Genomic DNA, 16,690 nt, shown 5'->3' on the forward strand with positions numbered 1-16,690 from the left:
CAGAAGAGAAGGAAGACAGAATTGCTCAAGACTAAGCTATTGCCAAGTCACCATCCAACCTCTGACAGCAGCAGAAGCCTTCTGGACCCGCTCGTAATTTAACAGTCTGGTACTCTGACATGCTCAGCAAACAGAACCAACGCTGTCGTGATTGATGAATGATCAGAAGGCACCGCGAGCTAGACAAGAGGAAAGAGTCTGTACGCCAGGGATGCAAAGGGGCCCCTTATTACTACCCAGTTTACCCACGACAGACACTCGGTACAGTCTGTTAGCTTTGGCATCATTATTTGGATACCTTAGAATGCCAATAAAGGAGAAAGATTTTTTTTTTAAATAAAATATTGTTGGCGCTGAATTTGTCCATGAAAAGAGAAACACGGCGCTCAGATGTGCGTGGATGGTGCTGCCTCCTTCACGGACTGAGGAATGCTGCTCTTTTTAACGCACGTTAACTTCAAACTAGAAGGGATAGGAAAACTCTGTGTCCAAGTTTCAGTCACATAGTTGACAAGCTTTCAGCACTTCTTTGTGTGCTACCGCACAACAGCAAACCCTACAAATCAATGAGCCAACCTGCACACAAAGGGGGATCTGCGGAGCCCAGACAGGACACAAACAGGTTTGTTAGACAAGCTTAGAATCGAGACCTACTGGTCTAGTTCTCAAGTCTTTCTCTACTGAGCTTAATCTCCCGATTACGTCTGGTCAGAACAGCGTGGATCTGACCCTGAGTTAGATCCCCCAATATGCAGACTGTTCCTGTTTAATCAGATTTATTACTTGACACTAAGGTTGCATTGCAAAGAATGTCTGAAAGGCTGGAATTAGGTGGTTCATGGAAGTGCAGCAGTTCTCTGCCACAGGGAGCTGCTCTAGAACCCGGGAACAACCCAACCGTGCCGCCGCCAGCTCCGGCTCTGCCCCCGTTTGCAGCCCCTGCCACCTGCAGCGTTAGTCCTGCCCAGCCCCAAATCAGCTGTTGTGACCAACAGCACCCTCTGCTTCTGCTTCCAGCAAAGCTCAGCTTTTCTCGCTTCTAAAGCATAAGTCATGTACACAGAATATCCTCCTAGGCTCTTGTCTTCACACACAGATCTCTATTATTGCTCGTCCTCTTCCTTGTTCACCGAATTTCACACCAAGCAGCACAATTCTAAGGCACATATAGTTTTTTTTTTGACCCAAAAGACATGGAAGCATTTTCAGATGTTTTAGTTTTTCATATTAAAAGTTAACAGATTGAGCAAATAATTGAATAGTACTGCATAGTTATACAGGGGGTTATCACAGAGAAACTGGGACGACTCGGACAGATCTACCAGAGATACGAGTCCATAAAAATGAGAGAGTCTTACATGGACCTTTCGTCTCAATGTGAGTTCACCGAGCTGAGAGAAACACGAGGAAAATCAGACAAAGGTACATATTACTCCGACTTTTCTTACTTTTGTGCAGCTTTGCCATTCACCTGCAATATCAGCCTTGTGCTCTACTTATCTGGTAATTAGGACAGTGAAAGGTTGGAGAACTTAGGTCTAATTATATAATTAGATAGGCAGTGGCAATTCCTGTTCTACTAGTGAAATGCTCCGTTACGGGAGCGAGGACGGATTCCACAGCCCAACATTAAAACACAAAATAAAAAGGAAAAGGTCCAATCTAGGTTGCGTGAACTGAAATTGCCAATCTAAATAAAACCTTCATGGAGTCCCGCAAGCTTTCCAAACGTCCGACCTCAGCGGGCCCGGCGCTGGGACGGCCCCTCAGCAGCGACTCAGCGAGGAACTCTGAAACGTTCTACTGGAAACATATTGAGAGCTTTTGAAAACGAACTGCCTTGTCCTAGAATAACCTTTCCGTTTCTCATGGCCCTCACGAACGCTACAGCACACACACTAGTGCCCAAAATCTATGTTTCACAAAATAAAGAGAAGCAGAAGTGGCACAAATACTCACTGACAGACAGATGCCTGCTCCTGGGCTCCGGCTGCTGATACGGTGTGTTCACGTCCCCCACGGACTGCGACGTTTTAATCCTGACTTGCTTGGGCAGTCCCGAATGGGGCGAAGAACTGCTCTGTTGGGTAAAAGGAACAAAAAGATAAAATGAGACTGAGGAGCTCGAGCGATCCGGCCTCAGTTTCAGAAATATCATCACGTTTAGTAGCGAGAAAGCTGAGAAACAGCTCTAGAGCCCGCGATCTCATTAACTTCACAGAACATGAACAATAAAGGCAGCGAGAGGGAAAGCTTTATGATGATGGGAGCCGAACAAGCGGAGCGTGCCACCCTCAGCCTCAGACCGAACGCGGGACTAACAAATCCCAGCGCGTCGCCACCAGCAGTGACCCCGGCAGCCAACAGAGACCACAGAGCCATGGAAGGATGATGATTTCCATCGGCCCTCGTGGCCGGCACAGAGAAAATCCAGATGTGCTCTTTCAGGAGGAGTTAGATGGCAACCCGACTCCCACAGGGCTTAAAAAGTAAACTGACAATCCAGACTCAGTGAAAATAAATTCTAGAGTTGAAGAGTACAAAGAGCTCGGAGGTGCCAAGCTGAATGCTGCCTCTGCTGCTTTCTTCATATTTATTATACGCATAATTTGATTCAAGACCATTTTTCCAGTGCCTTCATCTCAAAGCAGAAGAACGACACCCGCTGCATGTCAAAGTAGGTGCTCAACACGAGCGGACACCTTCAATTTTAATCTTCTTGTCCTAAAGTACCTGGTTTAATGAGAGGATACAACAGTCCCCCTCTTGTGTGCTACAGAATTTAACCAATGCTTGTAAAACACTTATTTTATGGAGGTGAACATAACCAAAGAGACTCCAAAGAGATTAATTCTGTCTTCTGAATATTATGTGAATATCACCGGCAAACAAGGTGTGAGGCCACACAATCAAAAAAGGATCAAATAGCTGTTCATTAACGAGACCCTGGCACAGAGTAGGAAGGAGCCTGATTTAAGCTACATAGACTCTACTGTGAATAGATTGATGGGAGCTGAATAAGGGGTGCGGAGGGCACATAATTTATGTGGGCAGTCTGGTTTTAGCCCTCTAGGTGTTCAACTGAACCAGCTCTTCCCATTAGTTTCCAAACACAACCAAAGGACTGACGCCAGAAGCGAGCTGTTTGATAAAACAAGCACAAATGAGCCACGGAAAGAGGCACAAGGACATTAGTACGAATGCTCTTCACACACGCGGCTCTCAGTACTAGTCACGCAGCTACCGTTGTAAAGTTAATCTGGTTTATCTACACATTTGTGCCAAAGTTACCTTTCCATCCCCAGAAAAAGAAAAGAGCACAACCAAAACAAAATCTGCATCCTGTGCTTCAGGAAAAACCGCGCTTCCCGCTCCCGCCGCGGGAGGAGCCCACGCGGCCAACAAACCCCTTCAGACGCGGGTCCGGCTTCGTCACGCGCAGGACGCGGCCGCCAGGCAGCCCGGGCTGCAGAGGAAACGGTGCCGAGGGGAAACGGTGCCACTTACTGAACACTTCGCTGTTTGTTTCTGCTTTGAGCAAAAGAGGAAAAAACAGCTAATAAAAGGACAACACCGCAGCCTGGCTGGGGTAGGAATGAGATTTACTAAGTGTCTGCTGGAGGTGGCTCACGTAAAATGTAGATGTTATCATTTAGCATCTGCTTTGCAAGCTGAAGACACTGGAAAAGAGGATTGTTTTAGCGTGTCCTATCAAAAGTTGAGGCCACCTTTCACAGACTGTTTCCTGAGAGCGCAGAACAGGTCTGACTCCACCAGGCCAGAGCAAAGACCTTCTCGCCAAGTATTGCCCTCACACCCGCCGGTAACGAATGCCCAGGGCAAGAACAGCATCATCCCCTCCTGCACCTTTCGGCATCCAGTCATTTGGGAAAGGCTTCTATATTTCTATTAACAGGGATTATCGAGTTCAAAAATAGTGAGAAGTAAATTTAAATTCTCCCGACAGCTCCAAGAATTACAGGTGTGATTATTTCAGGGTTGAGCTCACAGCCTGCAGAGCTCGAATAAGTATGAACGTTCAAAATCAACGCACTACTATCAGCTCACAGTTAAATGTTTACTTAAATGTTTACTGCTCGTGTTATGGGATTTTCTGCTGAAAAAAGCAAACTACATTGTCACTCTGCCCATTGACCACGGCTCTCTGGCTTCTTCCCTTCACCAGTTCAGTCACCTCACTCCCCGCTCATCCAGCCGCACTCCCTCAGTTCAGCTGTGAGGATGCTGTGCAGACTGTGTCAATGCCTCACTCAAGCCAAGGGAGATATGTCCACCGCTCTGCCATCATCCATCCATCTTATGTCCTCATAACAGTCAATGAGGTTGCTCAAGTACGACTCCCCTTGGTGAAGCCATGCTGACTGCCCCTAAATGACCCTCTTCTCCCTGATACAGCCTTGCCCATGGCATCTCCCCCAGCAATTGCCTGAAAAGGCCAAAGATGACTCTCAGACAAAGCTACAGTCATGTTGCAGAGACTTAAGGGTAAAAACCTTCATTTTGCTGCAGTCACACGAGTTGTTACCTACATGGTTTCTGTCCTGAGACAGCAATAATATTCTAAGGCTTTTCACATTAGAGCTTCGGTCTAAGAGATCTACTGCTTTATCCAGGTCATCTTGATTTTTCAGAGGAATAGAGAGCTGCAAAATAAAGAACGGGAAAAAAACACATTAGAAAAGCCAGAAAAAAATATGTTTAAATACCTATTGGGGGAGTAAACTAACATGAGAAAAAAATAATTGGGATGTCAAATAGGATTCTGATTGCTCAGTTATTCCACAGACTGTATATATATTGGCCTGCAGTAGCTTTTGCAGTCAGAGTACCTCAAATACATTTATTTCCTCCCCCACCCAAACAACAGCAGCACAAGGATGCGAGATGCTGATGTCCATACGACACACAGCGTGGCGTTCTGTCCACACCAGCACGTTCACTCTGGAGCAGAGTGATCCAGCTCCGGCTCGTATTAAAAAATTACATGTAAGGGTAGAGAATTGGGGATGGGAAGAGGCGGCGTCCCCCAGAGCGAGCGTTACGCGTTGCGGGCGGCGATGCCACGCTCCGTACCTCGTTGTTCATGTAGTGGAGGTCCAGGGGCTGCCCAAACGCTGTCTTCACTTTCTGTTGCACGTCCTCATAGCGCACGGGCCGAACAAACGGGATAATCCTGCAAGGAGAGAGAAGCACTGATTGGATTCAGAGACGTACTTGATAATGCAATGGCTGAGCCACCGAAAACACAGCTGAATGTTCTCCCCTCATCCTCAGGCAGGTAGCGACCTTGTCTAATTTGAAGCGATATTAATTATTTTAGCAAGGAATCCGTGACCTCTGGCCCATCTCCAAGCGGTCTGACAAAATGCAATATTCCTATGAAGATTTCAAATATAACACCTTTGTTCCTGGATAGAAAAGCATCCTTTACGGAACATATGTCTTTCACATAACAGGATATAAGTCTCCTTTGCACTTTGGCTTAAAGAACACGGCCTCAGGCACAAAACACACACAAACACATTCAGTGAGAGCTGAATTAAAAGCTGCAGAAGGCCCAAAAAGCAAAACAGTATTTGGTTTACGTCCTCCAGTATCTGAACTCAGAACTCCCTCACCAAGTGTCCAAAACACGGGGCTTTTTCTCAAGAGCTGAAGTCAAATCTACCTGTGCAACCATTTGTCACTCACAGCTTTATTTAAATCAATTACCTTTTCTCTTTAATTACAGAGGCCAAATAAATCCAAGTTTCAATACTGCTTCAGCTGTAATAGCAGTGGCACAGCCGGCTTGCAATAACTCAGAATACTCAGATAAACACGAATATTCATAATCATATTCATATAAAAAGCTGCAGAACGCTGTGGCACGCGAGTGCTTTCTAGAAAGCAATGGTGTGGTTTTGTTGGGTCTTTGCCTCCCTTGGAACAGGAACTCCAACGCACCAGGCAAAGGAGGAATGTGAAGTTCCAGCAAAGCATCCCCACTGTTTGTTTTGGTGGAATGCTTTGCTGCAGGAGCCACCACGTCCTCAGAAAGTTGTCACCTTGACCACTGGGGACAAGGACTATTTTCACCTTTCTTTACAGGAATCAGCAAGTAAAATATCCCAGGTCACAATGCAGAGGATTCAAACGTGAACTGTAGTCGCCAACCCCATATTGTAGCAAACCAAGGATGACCAGTGCTCAGAAACTCTCTCTATATCCATCCCTCCGCTGCTCAAGGCCCAGATGGTTGGTTGTTCTCGCAACCAGACTTGTCCCCTTCTGCTTCCAGGTGCCACCAGACCACAACGTTCAGAAAGAATTGTCCTTGTTAAAAAGCAGCCCGCAATAACATTTTCTACACATTACCAAGAAAGCCATCCATGAAATTATAGCACTCTGGCACCGCATGAACGTAATTTAGCTCTCGGTTGAGGCGAAGTCCCTCATAAAGGCTGCCATTCTACACTCCACGCATTGAAAAGCAGAGCTGTTCTCAGGTGCCACAAATTCTATTAGTTTAAAAACTCCCTGCACTCTTCTAACACAAAATCCCGGGCTGCAGGCTTTGAGGAGCCCATTCCTGCCCGACCACCTCAAATATTTGTGGTGAGCTCTGGCAGCTCCTCTGAGGCCGAGCACACACACTCGTATTCTCGGCGCTCGCTCGCTGTGTGTAACTGCACACCGCTCTGGGAACCGGGAATTCGGGCGAGCGCAGCTGCATAATGAGACCAACACACAATCAACCTTTTCATTTTCATGTTACTTCAGGAAAAGAAAAACTTGAAAACCCGACAGGACAAAGGCCCGAGCGCTGTGGATCTCAAACGCAGAGGCGGCAGGATTGCGGTGACAAGACTTTGCTTCCGAGTCACCTCGTCCTAACGGGGTGTCACCAGAAATGGTGACAGGATTCACCACGGAGTAATTTGGTGAATGAAAACTGCAGAATTTTTCAGGAAGACTTTATAAATGATCCTTCCACCATCTGCTTTAAGGACAAGGGCCTCTGCTTTGGGGTTTTAACAAAAATCCCCTCTTTGGACAAAGGAGGATCTGCGGCAGCTCAGCAGAACCTTTGCTCACAGCAGCTGCCAGGATCACCATCAATATCCCTGCAATCCACTTACAAATACATCCTATGAAAACAAATCAAAGGAAACTGCTACAGGACACAGTGATTTTAAAAAATAACAAGTTGTGTACGACCTGTTTGCTGTTGCCTTCACTGCGTGTTTTTCATTCAGGAACAAGGAAAGTGAAGCCAACAAAACATCAAAGAGTGGAAGTCACGAAGACACTCACCGTCTCTCCCCGTTATATTCAAACTTTATCCTCACATCGTTCTGTAGAAAAAAAGAACAAAAAAAAAAGTAAGTTTACAATGAAACTCTGGCATCAGTAACAGCAGCCGAATGGATCACATCAGGATTTTAAGGCGCAAACACCACAGTCAGGTCAACTGGTGGTTGCAGAAGCAATCAACTCCTCAACGGGTTGATGAGGACAAACCAAGTTTGATAATCAATCCATGGAAGGTGAAGCTGTGGACAAGCTGCTGGTACGTGAACACGGCAGCATGAGGAATGGAGGGATTGCTAAAGAATAAAGGGATGGAAAGGGGTGAAAACTAAGTTGTAATTTTTATTAATGGTCACTGAAACAGAAACATACTTTAAGGAAAACTAATCTCTCTTTAACATTGCACGGCAAAAATCTGAAGCTGACTCTCACAGCATATTTATCTGAACTAAAGGTCATTTTCCTTGTGCACTCTCCAAGCAAACATGCTTTCTTGAATGGCAAAATAAAATAGAGACGTACAGGGAACAGGCCATATTCCTTCTTCCTAAGAAACGGACGGAAGCTCCACTTTTCCAAAAACGCAGCCCCTGGAGCTGTGAAGTTACAACCAAGTTCCCCACGTGTCACCTTTTAAAGGGCAATGGGGTCCTAAAAGCACCGACCGCTCAACCCGTACACACACAAGACGTTTATGTGACGCGGAAGAGTCAACACGTTGAACTTTCAACTCCGGGGATCCGAGTTCAAATCCCAATTTAGGTCACGAGATAAAAATAAAAGGGAAAAGAAAAAAAAATCTGCTCTGATAAGCCTCCGTAATTTCTGCCGCGCGATTGATGCGATCGGAATAGATGAAGCCATCTGTGAAAGCCTGAGACAATAGGCAATCATATATCTAGGAACTCCAAAAAAACGTGGCCAGGAAATGCTCTTTAGCTGCAGGAAATATCTGCAGGGCCAGCGGTGGAGAACGCGGCTCAGGGGACGCGTGACACCCCCGCCAGCACCCGGCATTCCCGGCTGCGGACAGACCCGCCGCACCACGCGCGGCCCCGCTGGGCCGACAATCGTCTGCAGGTGGGCGATTTACAGGGAACTTCACCAAAGGTGTTTGCTCCGACGTGGGAAGAGAAAGAACTCGCTCTGGGAACACACCAGAACGAAGCCAACCCCAGAGAGTTCGTTTTAATTGAACGGTAAATGAAAAATGTAGCAAACAGCAGAGGAATAATAAAGTATAAGATGCCCATCAGCAAACTGTAGGTGAAACAGTTGTTTCTTGAGCGTAATTGATGGAGAAATCGTCCCCTTCTATTGAGGATTTTCAGGGAAGAAAGGCAACACTGTCCTAAGTAGCCCAGTGAAGGGAACTGAACAGGACTGTGGGGAAGAAACTTCATATCTAAGGAAACTCATATCTAAGGAAAGATATTCCAAGACATCTTAGTGTTTAAACTTCAGAGAGACCCCAGAGGAGCTGAACACCAGAGCTCTTCGTTGCCTTTGAACCCAGCACCTATAAAACACACTTTTTAAAGCAATTCCCATAATCTGTCCTAAGAGACGAGGAAGAAATCAAATCCAAGTTTAGTGCTTTAGCATTCCAGTTCTGTGATGCCGTATCATAAATAACCGTTACATATTTTGATTTAAGACATCTCTGAATTTACGTTTCAAAGTGATTTTAAAGGATTTTGTACTATTCCATCTGCGGATTTGTCCAGCACACGCAGGGAAATCCCAGATCCCAGCTGAACAAGTCGATTACGGGCAGACAAAGCAGAAGGAAGAGACAGACGCGAACTTTAAAGTCTGGTCCAAAAAGCTTAAGCCTGTAATAAGGATATAACTGGAGTTATTTTACTGATATAGGCAACTTCTCCTCTTAGTTTCATTGCAAGTAACTCAAACTATTTTTAAAGACGATAATGGCCGTAGAATTCTTCACCCAAATGATGCACAGCACACACTGACAGAGCAAAATTATTCTCGTTTTCTTTCCACGATTATGCTTCTCAGGTCCCTGCTTCCCTTTAAGTATTATTTCCACTACAATAAAAGGTGCATCATACAGCCACTTCATGCCAGAGTCCGTGAGGCTCTCCTGGCCTCCCCCACCTGCTTAATGAATGCTGTAAAGGTCACCGCACGCAGATTTAAACCATGCTTCTATTCATAATGGCTCATATTGAACAGGACAGCAGTTTTCTTACCGGCAGTTTCTTCTCGTCGGCGGCAGAGGCGCACTGGTTCGTCCCGGCGGGGCTGCCCAGGACGGCTGCACTGCTGCCGTTGTGCTTCTTCTTTGAAAAGAAGAGAAGGCTTTGTAAAAAATGGCAATAACGACCCCTAAAGCAGAAAATCGCTTGGGAGGCTTTTAGCTCATCTACACAGACCAAGCGCCATGGAAAACACGTGTGGGAGCAAGGCAGAACACCAAGATGTTGCAAGTTATTCTGACCGTACCCTGCCCAGTCCATACAGTAAATGGAATAAAATAAAATCAATTTTTAAAGCTCCCACGTTGGCAACAGAGCCTGAGCAAGAACAGAGGCTAAACCACCCTAATGCTTCTCCAGGTGGAGGCAGCGGATCCACTGCAACCTGCGCTGGCCGCGATTCCCAATGCTCCCCAACAGCTCCGTTACCTGCTTGTTGGAGTGCGCTGGGTCTTTATTCTTCATGGTCTCGTATCCTGTCAGCCTGTGGCGCCGGCTCATCTGGAGCGCGACCAGGTCCTTCATGATGGATTTCAAGGCCTCTTGTTCATCTGTGATGCACAAGAATTGTAGTCGGGTGAATATGGAACCGTGACGCCTCTGCTCTTGTTTTCTGCTACATCATGGAAAGACGACCCTTCCCGGGATCTTTGCAAATACACTGTAATTTAATTTGCTCATAAAAATCCCAAAGTCAACCTTACATCAGGAAGAGAGAGATCAATTTTAAGCCACCTGTCCAATGTTACAAAAGGATCTGGCCATAGGAAAGTTCAGCATAAAGATCCCCGGCCCCTGGTTCTGCTCAAATTGCTTCACAACAAAGAGAACAACTTGGACAGGCTGGTGAGGCCATCGCGAGTCGTTTAGGACGGGCAAGCTGATGCGCTGCTGCCGAGGAAACCCGCTAAGAACCCGTTCTTTCCTATTTTATATCCTGCTAACTTACAATTCTTGCTTGTTAGCGGAACAAACCACGGTCAGCAGAATGAACAATGAAAATCTGGATGAAGAGTCAGCTCAGAACACCTCTGAATTCTGATCCTTCCACTGGTTTCCCCAACGCGTTCCTCTCTTTCCCCTAAAACAAGCTGATGGAACAAAATTCCAGTCATTTCACGAGACTTCAAGATCTGAGCGGATTCAGACCACTCAGCATCAAGAACAGATGCGCTGGATTCCTCCTTTCCTCCCCAAGTCCCCAAAACGAGTCACTTCAGGGTGCTTGAGTCAAAAAGAGCATTTTTGAAGCCGATTTGTAAATAACTGGAGCTTGATTTTAAAAATCCATCCTGGCTACAGGCTCATTCTCTATTCACGGCGCTGGTTGGGATGGGGAATGACTTTGTGCTGGGAAGAGTCGCTGTACAGCAAATGATGGGCCATCTCGCACCCGTTTTTCCCTGTAAAGGGACTCACTGGGGCTGTTTGTTTCTTCAGTTTCACATTACACTTTTGCTCATGAGTGTCTCTCAGTAAGGCTTATGTTTTATGCAGAAGACAGGGTTCATAATTAATCAACGTCTGAATTACAAACTAGATTTTCGCAAGGCTTAAGGCTGACAGATGGGGGACACATGCGCAGGGATCGAACGCCATCAAAATTTAGAAGCAAAAAGGGGGAAAATGTATCTATTTGCAACATCTAAAGAGTCCCGTTCAGAAGAGGAGTCACACTATCTTGGGTGCAACCAGAAGGTCTGGTTTAGCTTTCTAAAGCACTAAACGTTCCTCCATCATGGACCAGCAGAAAATCAGAACCATCCAGCCTAGGCCAGATGGTAGAGGGGAATGGAAAGAAACCTCCCAATGCACTTGCAGAAGGTGTTAATTAGAGTAACGCTCATAAAGGAAAGCGGAACAGAGAAAATAAAGTCACTGTACCAAAAAATAATCAAAACCCACCAAATTTCTGCTGTCCAAGACAAGGCAGACGAGACAATACCCACATTGTGGGAGCGGAGGAGGGAGAGCGCTCCGTGAAACCCCAACCGCGTGCAAAGGGAGCGAGGGGTGTAAGTAACACAACCGAAGGAGAGGCTGCTTTTCCAAAAGCGCAACGGCCAAAGGAAATAACTGCTGGGATCTATCTCAGCACTAAGTAACCCCTGGTGGGAGCAAAGCGAATGGACAAAGTTCCAGGTAGCCGACAGCGCAACTTGGTTTTTCAGTTGGTCCCAACTTTACATTTGAACGTTTAAATTTTACCTTAGTGGCGTGTCTGCAATTTGCTCTTATTCTTTAATATTGCTTGATATTAAAGCACAGACTTTGAGTCAAATGTTGTGCCTTTGCACAACAAAATCCCCCCCAGGGATGGGCCGGTGGAGCCCTGGAGCGCCTGCCCCCCAAAACACGCCGTCCAGAGCTGGGGGCGCGTCGTCCATCGGGCTTGGCCAGAGCCCGGGAGGATGAAGAGCAGCTTGTCTTGGCAGAGGTTCCTTTGGGCAAGAAGGAAAACAGCTATGACAGCAGCTTATAACTAAGTGCTCACGACAAGAAATCCAGTCAATCAAGGAATTTGCATCTAAACAGTCTGGTACGTCGCTGGAAAACGATCAACAGCTGGGATGCAATTGCAGACAACAGGTGTTTGATCCCAAAGCGCAGGCTGTGTAGAAATCACCTGGTTTTCAGTGAGATTTGTATGAGAAAATGAGCAAGGAGGATGTGGATCTAACCAATTATGTATCTCTTTAGTAAGACTGCAGCTCAGCTGCATAGTGAATTTACCTATCATTGCAACTTGTGAATTACAACACGGTAAGACACTGCAGGGCCAGGGCTTGGGCTCGATGAGCCTCGTGGGTCCCTCCCAACATGGGCTGTTCTGTGATTCTGGGGCTAAACGGCACCTGCCCAGCATCCCAGCCCACGCACCGCGGGGTCCGGATCTCACCGCAAACTCAGCTTCCTCCGCAGACCCGTGCTAACGCTCACACTTGACCTCCATCCATGCAAAAAGCAGCATTTCACGTACTACAATCAAAGGCTGACGGAACAACTTCAGGGGAATTTAAATCTTACGTGATTATACGTTTTTTAATAGTCTTACACTAAGCTATTGGCTACCTAGTGCCAAAATGTACATTTTGTAATGCATCCCTGTGTTGCTGAGGTGGGAAACGATGGAGTGTTAATCTTTTTAAAACATAAACCAAACATCAAATATCAATCTGAGCTCGGGTAGGGAAAAACATTGCCACTTAGGACAGCGTTGTGATGGATTTCACCTTGAGAAGCGCAAATACTTCTTTATTTCCACCAAGATAGAGGATTTCCATGGATGGATTTAAGGAAGCACGTGCAGCGGCGTCACGTTAATCCCACAATGCAGAAGCCGTGACAAACGCACACGAGGCAGCTGTGGCAGCGCACTGAGAGACCCTGTTCTGCCAGGTCTCCAGCAGGTCTGGGAAACACAGCTCAGCTTTGTGCGGGAAGATGTTGTCCAGGAAATGCTTTTCATGGTTTAAAAACTACACTCGAGGATTTTTATAACATCGATAAAAGGCAACTGCTGCTCACAGAGAAAGCTGCTCCTACATCAAGCATTTATTTCAACTAATGCGTGGTTTCTACCACAGGTCTGAGCAAGCCAGTGTATTTGCTGTGCCAGAGATGGAAACGGTTTTGAAAAGAAATCACCAAGTTCAGAGTAAAAGCATCTGCACATTGGTAAAAACAGGAAGTCTGAGAGCCCCTATAGAGCAGGATGCTGGTTTATATAGTGTGATAATAGAAGACATGATGCTACACTTGTTTAAAAAAGATAAAAAGTGAACAAATAAGTGTTTGTTGCCTACAGCCACAAAGCTGATTGCCTGTGCAAGCCAGCAGCAGATCCAGAGGCAATGAGACGTTTCTCAAGTCACAGAGACAAACCGAGACCACGTTAAATCTCTGAGAAAAGTTATTGAAATGTTTAATTTTGAGTCCTTCACTGCAGACAGTCTCAGGGGTAACAAAATGCTGTTCTGCAGGGAAACAGCGAGTGACCTGGTTTGTAGAATTAAAGGAAGAATCAGAGTGTCTCTATGAATCTGATACATGTGGAATATACTTGGGGTGACTCTTCTCCCCCACAAATTAAAAATAAATAAAAAGGTGGTGATTTAAGCTGGTCCTAAGCGACAGGCTCAGCCCTGCTGCTGAAACCGGGAGCGCTGAGCTCGGCCACGGGTGCGTGTGAGCCAAGGGAAGGAAGTGACACAGGCAGGAAAACAGAGATCGAGGGAAAGACTCGACTGCAGCCGGGCCTGCACACACCAGCCGGCCTGAACACATCACCCAGCCTGCACACACCACCCGGCCTGGACAACTTTCTCGGTATTAGAAGCCAGAATGGGATTTGAAAGGCTGCTGAGGACCAATGTGCAGGGCGGCGAGCGTCGCCCGCAGCACCAGCCACACCAAGAAGCTGCAACAAACCGTGACACTGAGCGCTCGCCGTGAACCGCACCACGCGCCTTGCTTACAAAAAGCAAGATGAAAGAAGAGCAGGGTGCGACACGGCCTGTTATCCGTCGTTATTTAAACTATTTGATCGCAACTGCCTAATGAATTTAGGCCTTTCCTACCCCAAGCGGCGTTTGCGGCTGTGCTGCGATGACTCCAGCATATACAATGCTACAGTGGAGCCGTCCATCAAGTTGGACTTTTTCACTTTGCACTCACGTGTTTGCATCCAAATGCCACTGGAAAACACTCCCGCGCAAACCCAACTTCTTCCGTCTCAATTATTTAAAGCTCATGTACCATCTGGTTGGTTCCTTTAGAGAAGACACAGGTCGAATAACTGCACCTCTCTTTGTAAGAGATCTGCTTGGGATCTGCTTATGTTTGTATTTACAAAACCAAAGTACAAAGGAAATTAACTTGCTGCAGTTGTGATTGGAGCAGTGTTTGCGGCGCTTTATGAGTAAAAGAACTAACTGTGCATACAGACTAAACAATGAAGGACAGCCCTAGAAAAATGAACTTTGTTGGAGGGCAGGAACACGAAAGCGGCAGCTCCACTCCTAACGATGGTGGCAGCTCCACTCCTAACGATGGTGGCAGCTCCACTCCTAACGATGGTGGCAGCTCCACTCCTAATGATGGTGGCAGCAATTCCTTTGCCAAAATGCAGACGAGCAAGTTCTGCTTCAGAGAAATTACATTTTCAGTTGTAGCACATGAGACCTCTCCTTAAACCAAAAAGGGAAACAGGTAACAAAGAGAAACCCACGGCAGTTCTTTACACAGGACATACAGTCCAAAAGAATTAATCATTCAAATTCAGTGACGGCAATGTTTGACGATGGAAAGAGTTCCTGCAACTCCTTTGCTCGTTTTCACGTGTTACCGTCCGGGTTAATGTGACAAATGAGAATTCAATGGAAGCTTCACAGAGGAAAAACAAAAAGTATTTTGATAGAGTCCCAAGGTACAATTAATACCGCAGTAAAAAGTTTCCCAATTAACTTCAAGCACAGAAATCTCTGTCTCGAAACTCAACAACCTGGTTCTCAGAGGCGGCAAAAACTCCCTCAACTCTTAGGCCTGACCTACTGATCCCCAGTCGCTCTGTCTGGCCTATTTTAGGCAAAGTCTGCAGCTCAAGGCAGCGCTACCGACCAGCCCGGCCCTCGCTGCTTTCCAGCCCGACACCTTTATTGAACGATTTAAAAGAACTCTCTCGAAATCCGCTGTTTGCCCACGGCCAGCGGTGCCGCCGGCCCGGGGAGCGAAGGCACCGCGGGCAGCAGGACCCGGGCAGCCCCGAACCCCCGCAGGCCCCGGTCCGGCGGCGAGCCCGCGGCTGTCCCCCCGCTTCCCAGCGCCGAGGGGCCCGTTTGCCGCTCAGCCCCCTCGGGCCGCGTCCCGATCGCACCGCCCGGGAGGGGCCCGGGGACCCGCTGCCCGCCGCCCCCTCCCCGGTGCGGCGGGGAGCCCCGGCCGCGGCCCGCCCCTCCGCCGCAGGCCCCACCGAGCCAGCGAGGCGCCCCCGCCCGTTCCCCTCCGCAGTTCTCACCCATCTCGGCGGGCGGCGGGCCCGCGCCCGGCGGGCGGCGGCGCGTTGAGCTCCGGGGCTGTCACCGCCGCGGCTCCATGGCGGCCGGGCCGAGGGGGAGGGCTCAGAGCCGCCGCCACATTCCCAGGCCCTGCGCCGCCGCCGCCGCCTCCTTCCGGCGGCCGCGCTACGGGTCCCGGCGCGGCGGCGGGGCTGTGGGGGCGCGGGGGGACGGGCGGTCCCGGGCGGTCCCGGTCGCTCCCGCCGCCGCCACAGGGCGCCCAGGCCGCGAGCAAAACAAACCGCTCGGCGGCCGCCGCGCACCCGCCGCCGCCGCCTGCCAATCACAGGGGCCGACCCGCCGCCGCCAGCCAATCCCGGCCGCCGAGCCACCCACCCGACGGCGGCGCTGGCCAATCAGCGTGCGAACGACCGAGCCGCCCGCCCCGCCCCCGCGCCAGTTGCCAATCACGGGGGCCCGTTCCTCTCGCGGGCTAGCCCCGCCTCCTCTCCCGCTACTGGGCGGGGACAGTCCAGACCCCGCCCTCAAGTGACTGCTAATCAAGTTGACAGACGTAGCTGTGGCCCTGCCCAACAGGCGGCAGCTATTGCTGGGTCCTAGAGCCCGCCCGGGCTGCGTCAAGCCTGATTCTTCACCATCCCCACCAGGTCACTCTCCCAGCCCCTTGTCCCCCCTTCCGTGGTGCAGGTGTCCCCTCAGCCACTATTTTGGGTAGAGATCAGAGTCTCCTTGAGAAGGGATTATGTCCCACGTCCAGCAGCTGCTTTTCAATCCAGCCAACGTCTCCCAGCAAGCGCATTGGTTTTAAAGGGTTTTGCTCACAAGCAACGCAGCAGCAATGCCAAAGAGGTGATATCAACTGGATAAGCCCCACAAAGAAGAAAACCAGATTGGAGAGGGAAATTTCTCAGGGGCAGGAATCTAAATCCTACACCCCAGGAGGAATTTTTAGGACATAGAGCATGCCAACAGCTTTGTGATATCATTCATTTATTAAGATGGCTTGCTTTGCGCAGAAGCTGGGACTAGAGCACTTCCATAGATACCACTTTGAGCTTCCCATCTTAAACCCAGTTTAATTCTGTTAGTGTTTAGACTTCCCTTTAGTCCCTCCTGTCTTATTGCTCTGATGTTAGA

At 48.3% G+C, this 16,690-nt stretch overlaps 1 protein-coding gene across 5 annotated transcripts in view; it reads right to left on the reverse strand.

Moving 5' to 3' along the window:
- MAP3K3 (mitogen-activated protein kinase kinase kinase 3) overlaps positions 1–15,852 on the reverse strand; it is a 37,263-nt gene extending 21,411 nt beyond the window's left edge. For 4 of the 5 annotated variants that reach the window (XR_013923328.1, XR_013923329.1, XM_080359581.1 and 1 more), the window contains exons 1-7: positions 15,553–15,852; positions 9,966–10,087; positions 9,531–9,620; positions 7,318–7,358; positions 5,095–5,194; positions 4,551–4,664; positions 1,960–2,080 (exon numbers count right to left, since the gene is read on the reverse strand). Coding sequence is in view for 3 of the 5 variants with exons in the window: in XM_080359581.1 (XP_080215707.1) it covers positions 1,960–2,080; positions 4,551–4,664; positions 5,095–5,194; positions 7,318–7,358; positions 9,531–9,620; positions 9,966–10,087; positions 15,553–15,556 (592 nt within the window). In the remaining 2 variants the exon portion in view is untranslated. The remainder of the gene's footprint in view (positions 1–1,959; positions 2,081–4,550; positions 4,665–5,094; positions 5,195–7,317; positions 7,359–9,530; positions 9,621–9,965; positions 10,088–15,552) is intronic. The other variant, XM_080359580.1, reaches the window with a different exon arrangement.
- Positions 15,853–16,690: the final 838 nt, after the last annotated feature.

Source organism: Nesoenas mayeri, assembly GCF_963082525.1.
Source record: "Nesoenas mayeri genome assembly, chromosome: 26".
Lineage (NCBI taxonomy): Eukaryota > Metazoa > Chordata > Aves > Columbiformes > Columbidae > Nesoenas > Nesoenas mayeri.